A 13117-nucleotide genomic window follows, 5' to 3' on the forward strand; every position below is an offset into this window, starting at 1 on the left:
TTCAAAAGAGAGGAGATTGTCCTCACTACAATTATTAAGATTTTATAAAATATCACAACAATTTCACTTTTTTTCACTCCAGTAAAATATTATGCAATAACCTAAATAATTTCAGGCACAAATTCAAAAACTGCATCTCTGCCATATTGTGAAGTTAAGGTACATGTTACCTAATTAAAGGGCACATACATTTTTATGACACCTAGTTAAGAAATGAGGATAGAGAGGCGGAGAGTAGGATATGTCAGCCTGTAGGCACCTTTGTATGTCACATCGATGATTTAGACGTCAGTGACAGAATTACTGTTGCTTGCACGTCTCTGGGGCCTTGGCACAGTCCATTGGCTAGTGGTGTCCTTTAATGATTTATGATTGAAATTAGCCTGTGAAGTCCCCAGAGGATCCCTCAGAGCGAGCGGCACAGGGAGTGACCAGTTTTATGGCAGGACTGGGAATCAATTATGCTAACGGTGGCTAATGAATGCACTTGAGGGAACTGCTCCCGCACTCAAGGGCCATTTTTTTCCATTTGCATATTGATGGCAGAAGGACAGTGGCCACTTTCATCCGGCTGTGATGGAGTACAAAATGGACTTCTGTGTGTTCCTTTCACTCTTGCTGCAGATCTCTCAGGTTCTTGTTCTTTCTTTTTTTCTCTCTCTTTCGGTTTGCTTTTTTTTACATAAATGGTTCAAGCCTATAATATCATGTTCATTTACCAAAATTCAGTAGGAAAACTGAACCTTACAAACACCCTGCTATATAAAACATACATGAACATACACACCCACACACATATTATTCTGCCATCAACCACATTTAACTCTACAAGCCTGTCCCTCTTTTTCAGAAGTCTGAGGTAATTTTCAATTAGTGGCCTTCTGCGGTTGGTAGGTGAGCAGCCCTGGAATTGTTCCAGTTTCCTCCCAATGGACTCTGATAGACACTGTATGGTTTAAGAGGAATAATGGTGAGGGCTTTTATCGCCACCAAGGTTAACATGCATTAAAGTCATCTGTTTGCAAAGCTGGACGTCTGGCAACGCTTCCCCTCACTCTACTAAAATGCATTAAGGTAAATAACACCAGACTGAGAGAGAAATCACTTCTGTATGTCTGATGCATCTCAGTGAAGTAAAGAAGGCTATGAATATGAAATGTGCTATGAATAAGTTATGTGGTGGTGGTGACACTGCAAAAGGAAGTGGGTGTGAGATCAAGGCTTTCTCAGAGGTGTTGCCTTCTTCATTCAATGAAATAATGAAAGTGATATTTAAATTATTTAACATGTTTAAAGGAGTAATACAGTATAACATTTTGGGTAACGTGTCTATTTGCTTTCTTGCAGAGAGTTAGATGAAAAGATTGATAGCGTTCTCATATCTATCTGGTAAATAAGAATGGTTAGCTATAGCTTAGTATAAAGACTTAAAGCAGGGGGAAACAGCTAACCTGATTCTGTTCAAAGGTTTAAAAAAAACCCTAATAGCACAGTTGTAGTACAGATGAAACAAAGGATACATTACATGTTAATTAAGTTTTTTTTGTTTGTTTGTTTTTTTACTTTTGGACAAGGCCAATTTAGGTGTTTCACTATTTTTTCAGTCTCTATGCTAAGCTAAGCTAAGTGTATCCTGGCTATACCAAAATATGCGAAAGTGGTATCAGTCTTCTTATCTAACTCTTGGCAAGAAACTGAAAAAGTTGTTTTCCAAAATATTGAACCAAAAAAAAGGAAGAAGCAACAAGCATGTATATGTGCCTTTTAAAATATAGGGAAAATAAATCCCAATTATCCAGTGCTGAAAAATATGGTGACAAAAAAGAAACTATATTACCAGAATCATAGAGTATCATACCTGGGGAATATAAAGTTTGTACACAAACATGCAGAAAGTTCCATGACTGACGCTATCACTCGGTGGAATAGACAGACAGAGGCAGACAGGCAGTGTTGGAGGCTCCCGCTAATTTGATCTGGTGACATTTTCTTCTCCAACTCCTCAGGGGAAAAGAGCAGTGGTGAGAGAGTAAGGGAGTTAAGAGAAGGAGGTGTTGGAGGGAGTAAGAGAGATAGAGAGGGAGAGAGAGAAAGGGAGATGGTGAAGGAGACACTAATGAACGCAGACAACAAAGACCCTAACCTGAGCTCCAAGCCCCTGGAGACACAGAGAGGTTTTTCATTGGGTCAATAAAAGCACTGGACCGTGTCTGCGTTGGCTTGCCCTTCAAGCACCCACTTAACTGCAGAGGGAGGACTTTTGTTCAAGGTTGTTGGAGTTAAAGGGGAATATCACTGAATTTCATATTTGAAATATGTGACTCAGAAACAATGTATTATGGCAGTCTGAGCACAGGGAGGAAAGATCTGTGATGTATTTGTGTGATGACAGTGTATATGGAAAATGTTACAATAACAGCAGAAAAAGTGGATGACAGTTCTGCTGTAATAGTAACTAATACTTTACTTGGATGTAAAACTGGAACTAAAACAGACTGACATCTTAATTTTCTGTATGATAGATTTGGGACTTTTGCTTTTCCGTTTAGATACTCTCCAGAGGAGCATTTAATTGCATCTGAGAAATCAATTCTTAATTTAGGGGCTGATTAAAAGTTATAGCACTAAGAACTGAGTTTGAGGCACAGAGGATGGATATATTTCCCATTGGATATTTCAGGGTTAATTTCTGCAAGAGAGCAGTGCTGTGTCCCTCTGCCAAATCAGAGGAATGTAGCAGTTAGAGGAAGGAGAGCGAGGTTAGCCAAAATCAGCATGTAGAGATATTGACTCTTGGCTTGTAATTTCATTTTATGCACCAAGTGGCAAACAAGATATCACGCTGTTCATAATCCTCAGCGTCCCTGAACACATACACACACACACACACACACCTCCCACAGACTCCCACTTGTTATTAATGGGGAATCTAAAGCTGCGTGTGAGCCTCTGTGTGGGAGGAGAGCCTCAAGTCTGGGGTCTTCACACCAGGACTCACACCTGAAGGGGGGAAATGTGAAGGGGCAGAGTCAATACACACACACACACACACACACACACACACATACAAGCACGCTGGGGGACACATACTCGGTTGCCCCACTAAGTCCCCCCACGTCTGACATATGTCACTCCCAATCTGTTCAGCAGGCCACCACATCTCTTCGGTGTCATATGAGGGCTGCACAGGGAGAAAGTCAGGCAGAGAGTGAAACACAGAGCTGAAGATGGAACAAGAGGGCAAAGAGGGACAAAAACAGAAAAAGAGAGACTGAGAGCATAAAAGAGGCAGAAAGAGCTGCTTGCTGCTAGCTGCTAGTGGTTGCTACCCTCTCCTTGCTAATTGGTAGTTTGGAAACAACACCATCTGTTCTTTAAGAAAGTCAGATGCACAGTGTAAAAAGATGCCACCACTTCTGAATACATTTACTAGCAGCCAAGGCAAATAACTCAACAGCCCCGGGCTTCTTTCAACACAAAAATCCTGTAGGACACTAGCGAGACAGGCATCTGTTATATTTGTTGTAATGTTTAGGGATTTTGAATCTACTGCCAAGGAGTCCTGAATAATGTAAACATTTGATGATGAAGACATGTGAGGAGAGATGTGAGTCAGTAAAATGTTTTTGAGTGTTAAGACTCATTGACAAGCAGCTCAGAGTCCACCTGTGAAAATGTCCATTTGCGACCTAGTCAAAGTGATGAATGGATGTAGATCGCCATCATGTGGTTCAGCAAAGCAATTACACTGGTGAAACAGAAACTGCTTTGTCTGTAGGCTCTTTTACTGTAATTAGCGGGTTACAAATTATATATTGTATATTGAAATTCACAAAATTATACAAAAAGTCATGAAATTTGTGCTATGAGACATAATGTGACCCTTTCTAGGAATATAAACTACATACTACAAAATTTGCCAGACATTGTTTAGACAAGGTCAAAAAATGCCTCATTTCCCCCTTTTAGAATGTATAATAACACTCTATAATCAGCATAAAACTGAGGGTGGTTACTTTCTTGTACATAAAAACATGCAGGATACAATGATGCTTCACAGTTATAGATTTCTGATCAAAAATTAGTTGGTATTTTCATTAAAGTATTAAAACGTCCAGGTGTAGTGACCCGTCAGTCCTAGCAGACGAAGGTTATATCAGAGGCATTAAAAAAAAGAATCTACCAGCATCAGCTGTACCAGAGAGTATAAACCAGATCCTCTTGGGATTCCAGGCACACAGCTCAATGCAATGACCGTGTTTTACATCGCCAATCTGTTACAGTGGGATCTCCCCTGCTTCAATCCCATGGATGATTAAGCGTGATAATTAAGGTTTTTGGACATTTTCCACAGAGGAGCAGACGTGGCAGCTGGTGACATTCATGCATTCCCAAACACAGAGGAGGGAATTACAATGAGGCCTCCATTCATTTCAGTGATCACAAAGTCTGCTTTTGGCACCAATTCAAAAACAGTCAAGCTGTTGTTGAAAAGGACTATTTGGCCCTCTTTGTTTTAATGTCGGCAGTGTACCTTGATCTATTTGGGGAATTATACAAGCCATAGAAAGCAGACAAATATTTGGGATGTTCATATGCTATTGCTCAGAGAAGAAGTCATGAAGATTATCAAATAGCTTGTTTAATTTTCTGGTTAATATCTCTAATAAGCAACATTACTGATACAGTATGATCAATCAAATATTTATGAGTGAAATCAGAGAGCCCAATTTATTTTAATTATGATGGTGCATATGAGAGCAGCCATCTTAATGAGACATTTAGCTCATAACACTTTCTTGTACCTAACCTGCCTATGTTGGTGTAGCAGGAAATGAAGATATGGATTAACTGGTCAAACATACACAATGTAAATGTAACAGATTTTCCCAAATAGACCTAAGAATGATGATTATATAAGGTGCAAAAACAAACATGTCAGAAATAAAATTGTTGGACACTTTAAAACATGTTGGTGTCGAATGAATGACGCTTTCATTCATAACAATGAAAACATCATTACTTATGTAATAAGAGGTTATGGTCTCAGTTAGGCTATACATTTTGCATGTTTGCAGGCTCTACACTTTCAAACTAGAGACAGAGCAATGTATTTTGCAATGTAGAAAAGACTTTACAGTAGAAATTGATGAAAGAAGTATTAAGATCCTCTGCTTAAAAAAAAAGTAGCCAGTTGGTCAAGGCAGATACAATTTTAACTGCTTTATACTGCTGAGTAGTTTGACCCATAACAATTCATCATATTTTATAAGTTACCCATATGTTTTATATAAAATCTTAATAATCTAGATTACTAGTGACTATCTAATAATTATTGTATTTTACTTTTTAGTAGCCTACAATGTTTACCTCTGGAATGTAAAAGTAGCATAACATAGGAAAAACAAGTACCACAGATACCTCAAAATTGTACTCACATATGAAATAATATCCTAATACAGAAATAAGATTTTTAAAAGAATGCGATTCCTTTCCTACGTTTTCTTAATCATAAATTATAAATACATAAATAAAATGAAAAACAATAGGTTATTTTATAATTATATTATATAATTATATAATAGAGAATAAAGTTTTAGAGATTGGAAAATGACAGTAGTAACCTCGAATCAGCAAACGACTCCTATTCCCAGAATGCATTGCTCAAGCGGAAACGCTATGTGACTCCATGGAAACGGCAGAATGGCGTGCTAGCCTGAGAGGAGAAGCACAGCTAGCATAGCCGACGTTAATTCTGGGAACCAATAAATCTGTCTGTACACTGAATACATTTCATTTACCGCCTTCCTGCAAAGATGAGTCGCACGCCCGATGCAAGAGCAAGGTAAGAGATATTCAACGCGTTAAAACAAGTCCTCTGTAAGTTGCAGAGGAAAGTGCTCGGTAAGTTATCGTTAGCGTTGACAAAAATCAAGCAGCGTTAGGTTAGTTAGCTGTTGTTACATAACGCTAACTTTCACGCTTTACACTAATTACACAGATAACTGGGACTGAGTTATTCATCAATAGGTGTAAAAACAAGACGCCTTTAATGGACCATGATAATCATTGGTAACCCCCAAACTGATTTTTCTTCATCAGCCACAAGTCGCTAAAATGGACTGGAAAAGTTCATAATCCTCAAAATAAAGCGCACATGCTAACGTTTACCTAAGTTACAGGAAAATATATTTTTCTCAAAGGGTAAGTAGCACTAGCTTGTTTGTGTTTGTGTATTAGATTTTATGAAAGAATCTTGAAAACAAAAACGCCGTAAGCTACATGACACCCCCCAGATGTTTTGGTTCTGAAGCCCTGCTACACATAGATTTAGTAAGGAAACTCCTACTCAAATGACTTATTATACAAGATAAAAATGCTATAATTTCTTCCTTGCACAAATATGAGGAACAAATTGTGTGTCACTCATTTAAACTACCAATTGATTACTACTGTTATGTTGTCCTTCACCCTCCCCAGGGACAACCAGACAAGAAAGATCCAGGAAAACATCACCAGTGTCGAGAAACATTTTGGAGAGATGTGCCAAATGTTTGCTGCCTACGCTCGGAAAACAGCCAGGCTACGAGACAAGGCAGACATCCTGGTTCAGGAAATCGGATTGTATGCTGACATGGAAACGCCAAACCTGAAGAGAGGTATGAAGCAGTTTGCTGACCACCTGGCCAAGATTCAAGACTACCGCCAAGCTGAGGTAAAACTAATTTATGTCCCACCGTTTTTATTTTGATCATAACTTCATATTCACAGCCACAGTCTAAATTTGTCAAGTGAATGTGAGGAAACAAGGAACAGTCTTTAAGACAGGGCTTAACTAGAAAGTTATTTGCTTTACAGGTGGAAAGACTTGAAGCCAAAGTCATAGAGCCCTTGAAAAGCTATGGAGCTGTAGTGAAACGTAAAAGGGTAAGTGGAATAAGACACAAGCAATGTCAGAGTACATCCATAGGCCTGAAACTGTCCCCTGCCCCTGTAGTTGCATGTATTTTGAGACTAAAATGTGTGCTGACCTACAAGAATGCAGCAATTTTGTCACTTCAAAATGAGAAAGCAGTTTGGGTTACAGATAAATTTACTGTCAGTGTCATCACTACATGGCCACATGAGGGCAGTATAGATTGAATGATAACATCCCACTGCCACACCAGACCTCTTGATGTCATTGCCAGCATCTTCCCAGCTCTGCATCTTATTTAGACCTGGATTCAAAGATATTTTCTAGTTGAAAATATCAAGTCCAAATTTTTGCAGTCTTTCTGCAGAATTTACTTGATGACTTGATCAGGAAAAAGTGAGAGAAACCAACTTATGCTCTTAAGTATTTGAAACAAACTGACTTTCTAAATAACTGACTAGCATTGTTAATTCTCATAATCACTACTTTGTCCTTTTCTGCTTCTCCATCCATGTAGGAAGATCTGAAGACGACTCAAAGTGCCAGAGACAGAGAAGCCAAACAGATGGCTCAGCTTGAGAGGACCAGACAGAGAAACCCCTCAGACAGGCAAATCATTGTATCCTTGCCTTGTTTCTCTTATATTCTCAAATTCTTCAATATCAAATAGACACAATTACTTTTAATGTTACAAAGAAAAAACATCTGCATATGTGTAGGTAATATCTTGGGGTTCATTTCTTGTCAACAAGCTAATATTTTTATGGTGCTTCCTTGACCAAGCCTTCAGTCTCAGGTGTGTTCAGTGTAATCTGTTCATCTCATCACTGGTGATGTATTACCACAAATATGTAAAATATTTCAGAATTGCATTGAAATGAAATTCCAACACAGTGAAATTCTGTCTATGTTTTACAGCAAAACATCCAATACGTCATAAACATAGTTTTGACTACATTCAATGAATGCTTGGTTTTCAAAGTCAGTGACAAGTACTGATTTTGTTCCACTCTTCTGTCTCAGATGTGAGGCACCTTTATTTAACCTGCTTATCACTCAATCACAAGCTCACATATTTTTGTCACACAAACTGACCTACTGATCACCCCTATTGATTCTCCACAAGGAATTATTGTCACACAAGTTCCTCACATGCCAACCTGTGCCACCAGTAGGAAAAGAAAATAAGGAGCAGCACCTTTTTTTTTATTATTATAGCTCCTGTTTTCTGTATGTTTGTGCGTGTAGTTGAGCTGCAGGAATGAAGGAGACACAGGTGAAATTGCAGATGCTACTCCTTTCCTTTCCTGTAAAAGGAGCACAGTAGCGTTTCTATATCTGGAGGGCTTTTGCCGATAGATGGTGCAGGTTGGACTAGAACTGCAGGTCTGAAATTTGGAGTTTCCAGTGTTTCACATCAATGATACTGAGCTTTCAATATTACCAAAACAAGCTAACTCGGGTTTTAAAGTATTTATTTTCTAATTCATTAGATCAACAAGCACTGAAGGATGCTGTTGAATGTCTATGTTTGTACGCCGATGCTTTTCTTTAAAACTTCAGCCATAACCTTTATTGTTAGACTGATATGTTTTGTAGGATGTTGTATATTCTTTTTGTTTTCCCATCAGGCTGAGAGTGAACTCCAGAGAGCCACCATGGATGCAACGCGCACCACGAGGCAGCTGGAGGAGACCATAGACGAGTTTGAGAAGCAAAAGATCCGGGACATTAAGGTCTGCTGCAACCCATATTTTAAGAGCTACAGTTTCAGTTGAAATATACGTCTGGTGAAACAGTGGGTGCCCATGAAGTGAAACCAGACAGTGATGATTTCTTTTTTGTCGTCCACCCACACATCTCAATCTTCCTTTAGTTGTTAAAATTATAATGGTTTGTCATCAAGTGGTCACCAGACAGTTGTGACAAAGCCTATTAATCACTGACACATTCCCTTTGCTTTTGCTCCCACAGAGGATCTTTGGTGAGTTTGTAACAGTGGAGATGTCTTTCCATGCCAAGGCCTTAGAGGTGTACACTTTGGCGTACCAGAGCATTCAAAGTGTGGACGAGGAGGAGGACCTGGAGGTAGGCTGAGGCTCTGCTGAAGGTTAATCATGACACAGTCATCATAAACTCATTGCTCATACATACTAAATATAGTTCACACCCTTTAACTGATGTGGTTACTTTGAAGTAATCTGCGGTCACTACTGCACAATGAAGATTCATGCTTGCTACTTTGCTTCTGTTTACAATTTGGTGAGAGGTTAGCCTAACTACTTTTCAGAGACAGTGCCTGTAGTGAGAAAATGAAGGATCAATGATTTTCATTGAACGAGGTTCCTCCTGCTGATGCCCTTGCTCTATTTTCCTCCACGCCTTGCCATCTCATCTGTGTGTTTTTGCACTGAATCATCTGCCTTCCATTCATATTGAAGTGAAACTCCTCACCCAGACAAGGCTGTTTTTCAATGACTCATAGTACAGAGCATGGGAGATTGAATCATCTGAAAAAGGCATAATGACAGGCATGAAGATAATCCTGATCGAGAGGTCGCATGGAATTTATTTTCTACGCAGTGAAAACCGTTGGTGTGGTTTTAATGGGAGTTTGTTATGCTATCAGAGGCATACCTTCTAAGATGCTTTGTTTATGTGTGACCAAGGCACATTGCCAGCCCAGTTGTTGATTAGCTGGATATTCCAGATCATGGAGTATTTCTTCTTCGTGTGTGTGTGTGTGTGTGTGTGTGTGTGTGTGTGTGTGTGTGTGTGTTTTTCCCCCTGAGACTCCGGGTTTTATGTAACTGTAATATAAAATACCCATAATATTTGTTAACATGCCTAACTTCATGCTTTCATTATTTTTTAAATTCATAAAGTGTAGCACCTCCTACTGTCTTTGACAGGTTTTCAGGAGTTCACTGCACCCCCCTGACTACCAGTCACGCTTAGACATAGTGCGAGCTAATTCCAAAACCTCCCTTGATCGGACCGGGTCCTTCCTGAGTACATCAGGGACCTTACAGGTAAGATGCAGAAAGTGCCTAGATCCTTAATAGCAACTGTCATTCTCTGATGCCAAAAGTTTCCCCAGAAGATCCCTCTTTGAAGAAGTTTCTGTAATGTTAAATGCTTTTTATCTTCCACTTTGACAGTTTGATAAGTTTCATCGCGATGATGAAATGAAAAAATTCCCTGCTTCCTTTTTTTTTTTTTAAAAACCTTCCTCATACCAGTAAAGGTCTTATCAGTTGTGCCAATGCTTACGCACAACATCACCCCAACCATCTCCCAGCCTGAAATTTCTACACATGCCATTGCATGCCAGTAACATCATGCATTTCCTCCTAAGTTCACAGTTTACCCTCAACATCTTTATCATCGATACTGCACTGTAACTTGTGAATTTATGGTATTGGGTTATAAAATGTCTAGACGGGTGTTCCTCACTTTCTCACCATATAAGCAGTATCATTATATATATTAGATGAACTGTCTAGAGTATGTCTCATAGGGCAGGTTCAAATTTAGTGTCTTGTATCTAGAAATGTCCAAATAGTGGCTAGCAGAGGCAGATTGCAGTTCATACCTGTCACCAGAATGCAGTTTGCATCACAACTTGAGATCAAACTTTGCTTCAATGATTATGTTTGTTTCTATGTGTGAGAAACAGCAGTCACTTCTAAACAAAACAAAAACATGCACACACTTGCACTCATGTAGGTAGAAAAGAGGATGGCAGACCCTTTTGCGTACAGGATGAGACTACAGAGAAAATCTGATATTGAAAGTTAAACATGACAGTGTCTATGGCGAGAGTCTATCTTTTGTAGATTATTCAAATACCATAACATACTATCTAGATTTCATACATACCAAAGGACACATTCATGTTTACAGACTGCAAATACTGAAGAATGTGACCTCAGGAGTTTAATCTCAGTGTGTCCTCGATGCATCTTTGGGTGTGTTCGCACCTGTACCTGTGTTGACTCTTTTCTTAACTCCCTAACTCCCTGGAGGGAGAGAGAAGTGGTGAAGAGAAAGCAGATTCCAATGAATCACCAGTTGTGCTTAATGACTACCTGTTAAGTGTCTTAGCTGCATAGTGACTGTTTATTTGTTGTCACAGCAACAAAGAGCCTCCATTCGGCAGACAAGAAGAGAAGAGGAGGAAGAGGACCAAGATGAGTCTGAGGAGGAGGAGGACGATGACGATGAAGAGGACGAAGAGGAAGACTCAGATGATGAAAATTAAGTGTTCTTTATGTAGGGAAAAAAAGGATATCAGTTATAAACTAACTAACGGTTATAACTAACTGTTTTATAAAAGAAAAGCGGTGTCATTGCCATATTCACCTCACACAGGTGTTCTGAGCAGTATTGTAGTAATAATGTGCTGTAGTTGTGTGATGCTTTGTGAGAGAACATGTTGTTCTTTACTGCTATTTCTCTTTGAAATTCCAGCCAATTATTGTCGTAGCTATTTTTTTATATTACACACAATGCCAAACATTGTGCATTTTATTGACCTGTGGTCATTTGTCTTTATGAATAAAACAACTCAATCTGTATGTTTTGCAGCATTCCAATGAATTGCTTTTCTATAATAAGTACATGGTGTACCCTCAGTCACTTTGCATAAAAATGCCAGCAGAGAGGTTGATTGTTATTTTAGAAATTGTTCCCTATGAATCAGCCTAAGTGACAGTAGTTATGTGACGACGGCAGTTGAAAGTGACTCATCTTTTCCACAGACATGCAAAAGTGTTACAAATGAAGCAGGGAACATTTTGCACCACAATGTCTGTACTTACCTGGATATATACATATATATATATATATATATATATATATATATATATAAAATACAGTATATGTGTGTGTATAACGTGCTTCTGTGCATGTGGAACTTTATGGGGACAATTGTATGTGTGTTACAGTTTGTGTTGTCTGTCACAGTGGATGCTGCTGCCAGCGTGTCTGCTGATGGCTCCGATGTCTGTCTTGCATGAGTCACTCAACACATTTATCATTCCTTAGCTGCTGGTGTCATAGTTAATGCTTTTCTGCCCCTGGTCTTGTACACTTAAACACACACACACACACATTACAGATTTGTATCATTATCTCTCCAACAAAGTAACAATATATTCATTTTTACACATATGCACATGCACACATTGTATTCATGGCACTAATGAACAGCCATGCAAGCAACAACACTTTTATTTTAATGTAACAAATATTAGGGCAGGAAAAACCACCCTTACAGCAAAGTCTTATTATCACGGGGAGATAAAAGCTTTGTAGGTGGTGTGTCATCAGCCCTCTGTGCAATGGCACTTTAATGCATATAAAGGTTAATGTGTATGCAAACACAGTCACACTAACACGCACCAGTTTTGTCTTTGTTGTACTGTGGATCTGAATGGCCTGTGTTGCAATGAGTCATCACCTATGAAGTGTGTGTGTTTGTGTGAGCAAGTGAGTCAGAGAGCTTTTTACAAATGCAGATAAACCTAAAGGCTCCACTCCCTGATCACAGAATAGAAGCACGGACAGTGGTCTGTGAGAGAAAAGGGTGTGAGAGAAAGAAAAACAAGGAATCGTGAGAGAAGTAGTGAAGGAAAGGCCAATTTTAATGAAAGTTAAGACTCAATCGTACATAACAAGGCATGAAGTGGTTGTGAGTCATTGACTGTAAAAAAAAGACAAAGGATAAAAAAAAAAAAAAAAGAACAGGGATACCCATGCAAAGAACCAGATGTGAAGAGAAAAGAGGAGGAGTATGGGGAGAAAGAAGGACAGTTCAAAGAGGTCATTCATAACCCCAGGTCCTTATCGTTGACTCTGACTCATTGCCCCTCAGCCTCACGCCACTCCTATCAAACCTAACACCCACGGCACACGTCAACCGCTGCACAGCCTCATGCAGCTGCTTTTATGTGAAGTACCTTTCCCTTGAGCCTTATGCCACTGATCTTACTTTGACAGAAGCCTTCCTGTGTGTCACAGGTTTTTTTTTCTTTGATCGTCAAACTGCAGGTTTTTCAAATACAGTTCTGCAAACTGCAAACCTCAATATCCACAAATAAATGTTACAATTGGGGCCCAGAACCCCTACAATAAAATAACAACTTAAAAAAAACAATAAGGCTTTTAGAAAGGTTTGAGAACACCTTTCCTGATAAG

General features: G+C 39.1%; 1 protein-coding gene across 2 annotated transcripts; it reads left to right on the forward strand.

Annotated features, from left to right (window-relative positions):
* The first annotated feature begins 5677 nt into the window (after positions 1-5677).
* cibar1 (CBY1 interacting BAR domain containing 1) lies at positions 5678-11496 on the forward strand. Of its 2 annotated transcripts, XM_044336681.1 has the most exons (9): positions 5678-5845; positions 6481-6715; positions 6859-6927; positions 7434-7535; positions 7707-7712; positions 8548-8652; positions 8891-9004; positions 9829-9948; positions 11055-11496. In XM_044336681.1, exons 1-9 carry the CDS (start codon positions 5817-5819, stop codon positions 11178-11180), a joined length of 906 nt encoding a protein of 301 aa, XP_044192616.1. In that variant the 5' UTR covers positions 5678-5816; the 3' UTR covers positions 11181-11496. The 2 variants fall into 2 exon arrangements, with proteins under 2 accessions (XP_044192616.1, XP_044192617.1); XM_044336682.1 differs by lacking the exon at positions 5678-5845 and having other exon boundaries at positions 6458-6715.
* Positions 11497-13117: the final 1621 nt, after the last annotated feature.

Source organism: Thunnus albacares, chromosome 19, assembly GCF_914725855.1.
Source record: "Thunnus albacares chromosome 19, fThuAlb1.1, whole genome shotgun sequence".
Classification (NCBI taxonomy): Eukaryota; Metazoa; Chordata; class Actinopteri; order Scombriformes; family Scombridae; genus Thunnus; species Thunnus albacares.

Coding starts and splice junctions, on each gene's coding strand:
- cibar1 (XM_044336681.1), top strand. CDS start 5,817: ATGAGTCGCACGCCCGATGCAAGAGCAAG. Junction 8,653..8,890: donor AAAAGATCCGGGACATTAAG/GTCTGCTGCAAC, acceptor TTGCTCCCACAG/AGGATCTTTGGTGAGTTTGT. Junction 9,949..11,054: donor GTACATCAGGGACCTTACAG/GTAAGATGCAGA, acceptor TTGTTGTCACAG/CAACAAAGAGCCTCCATTCG.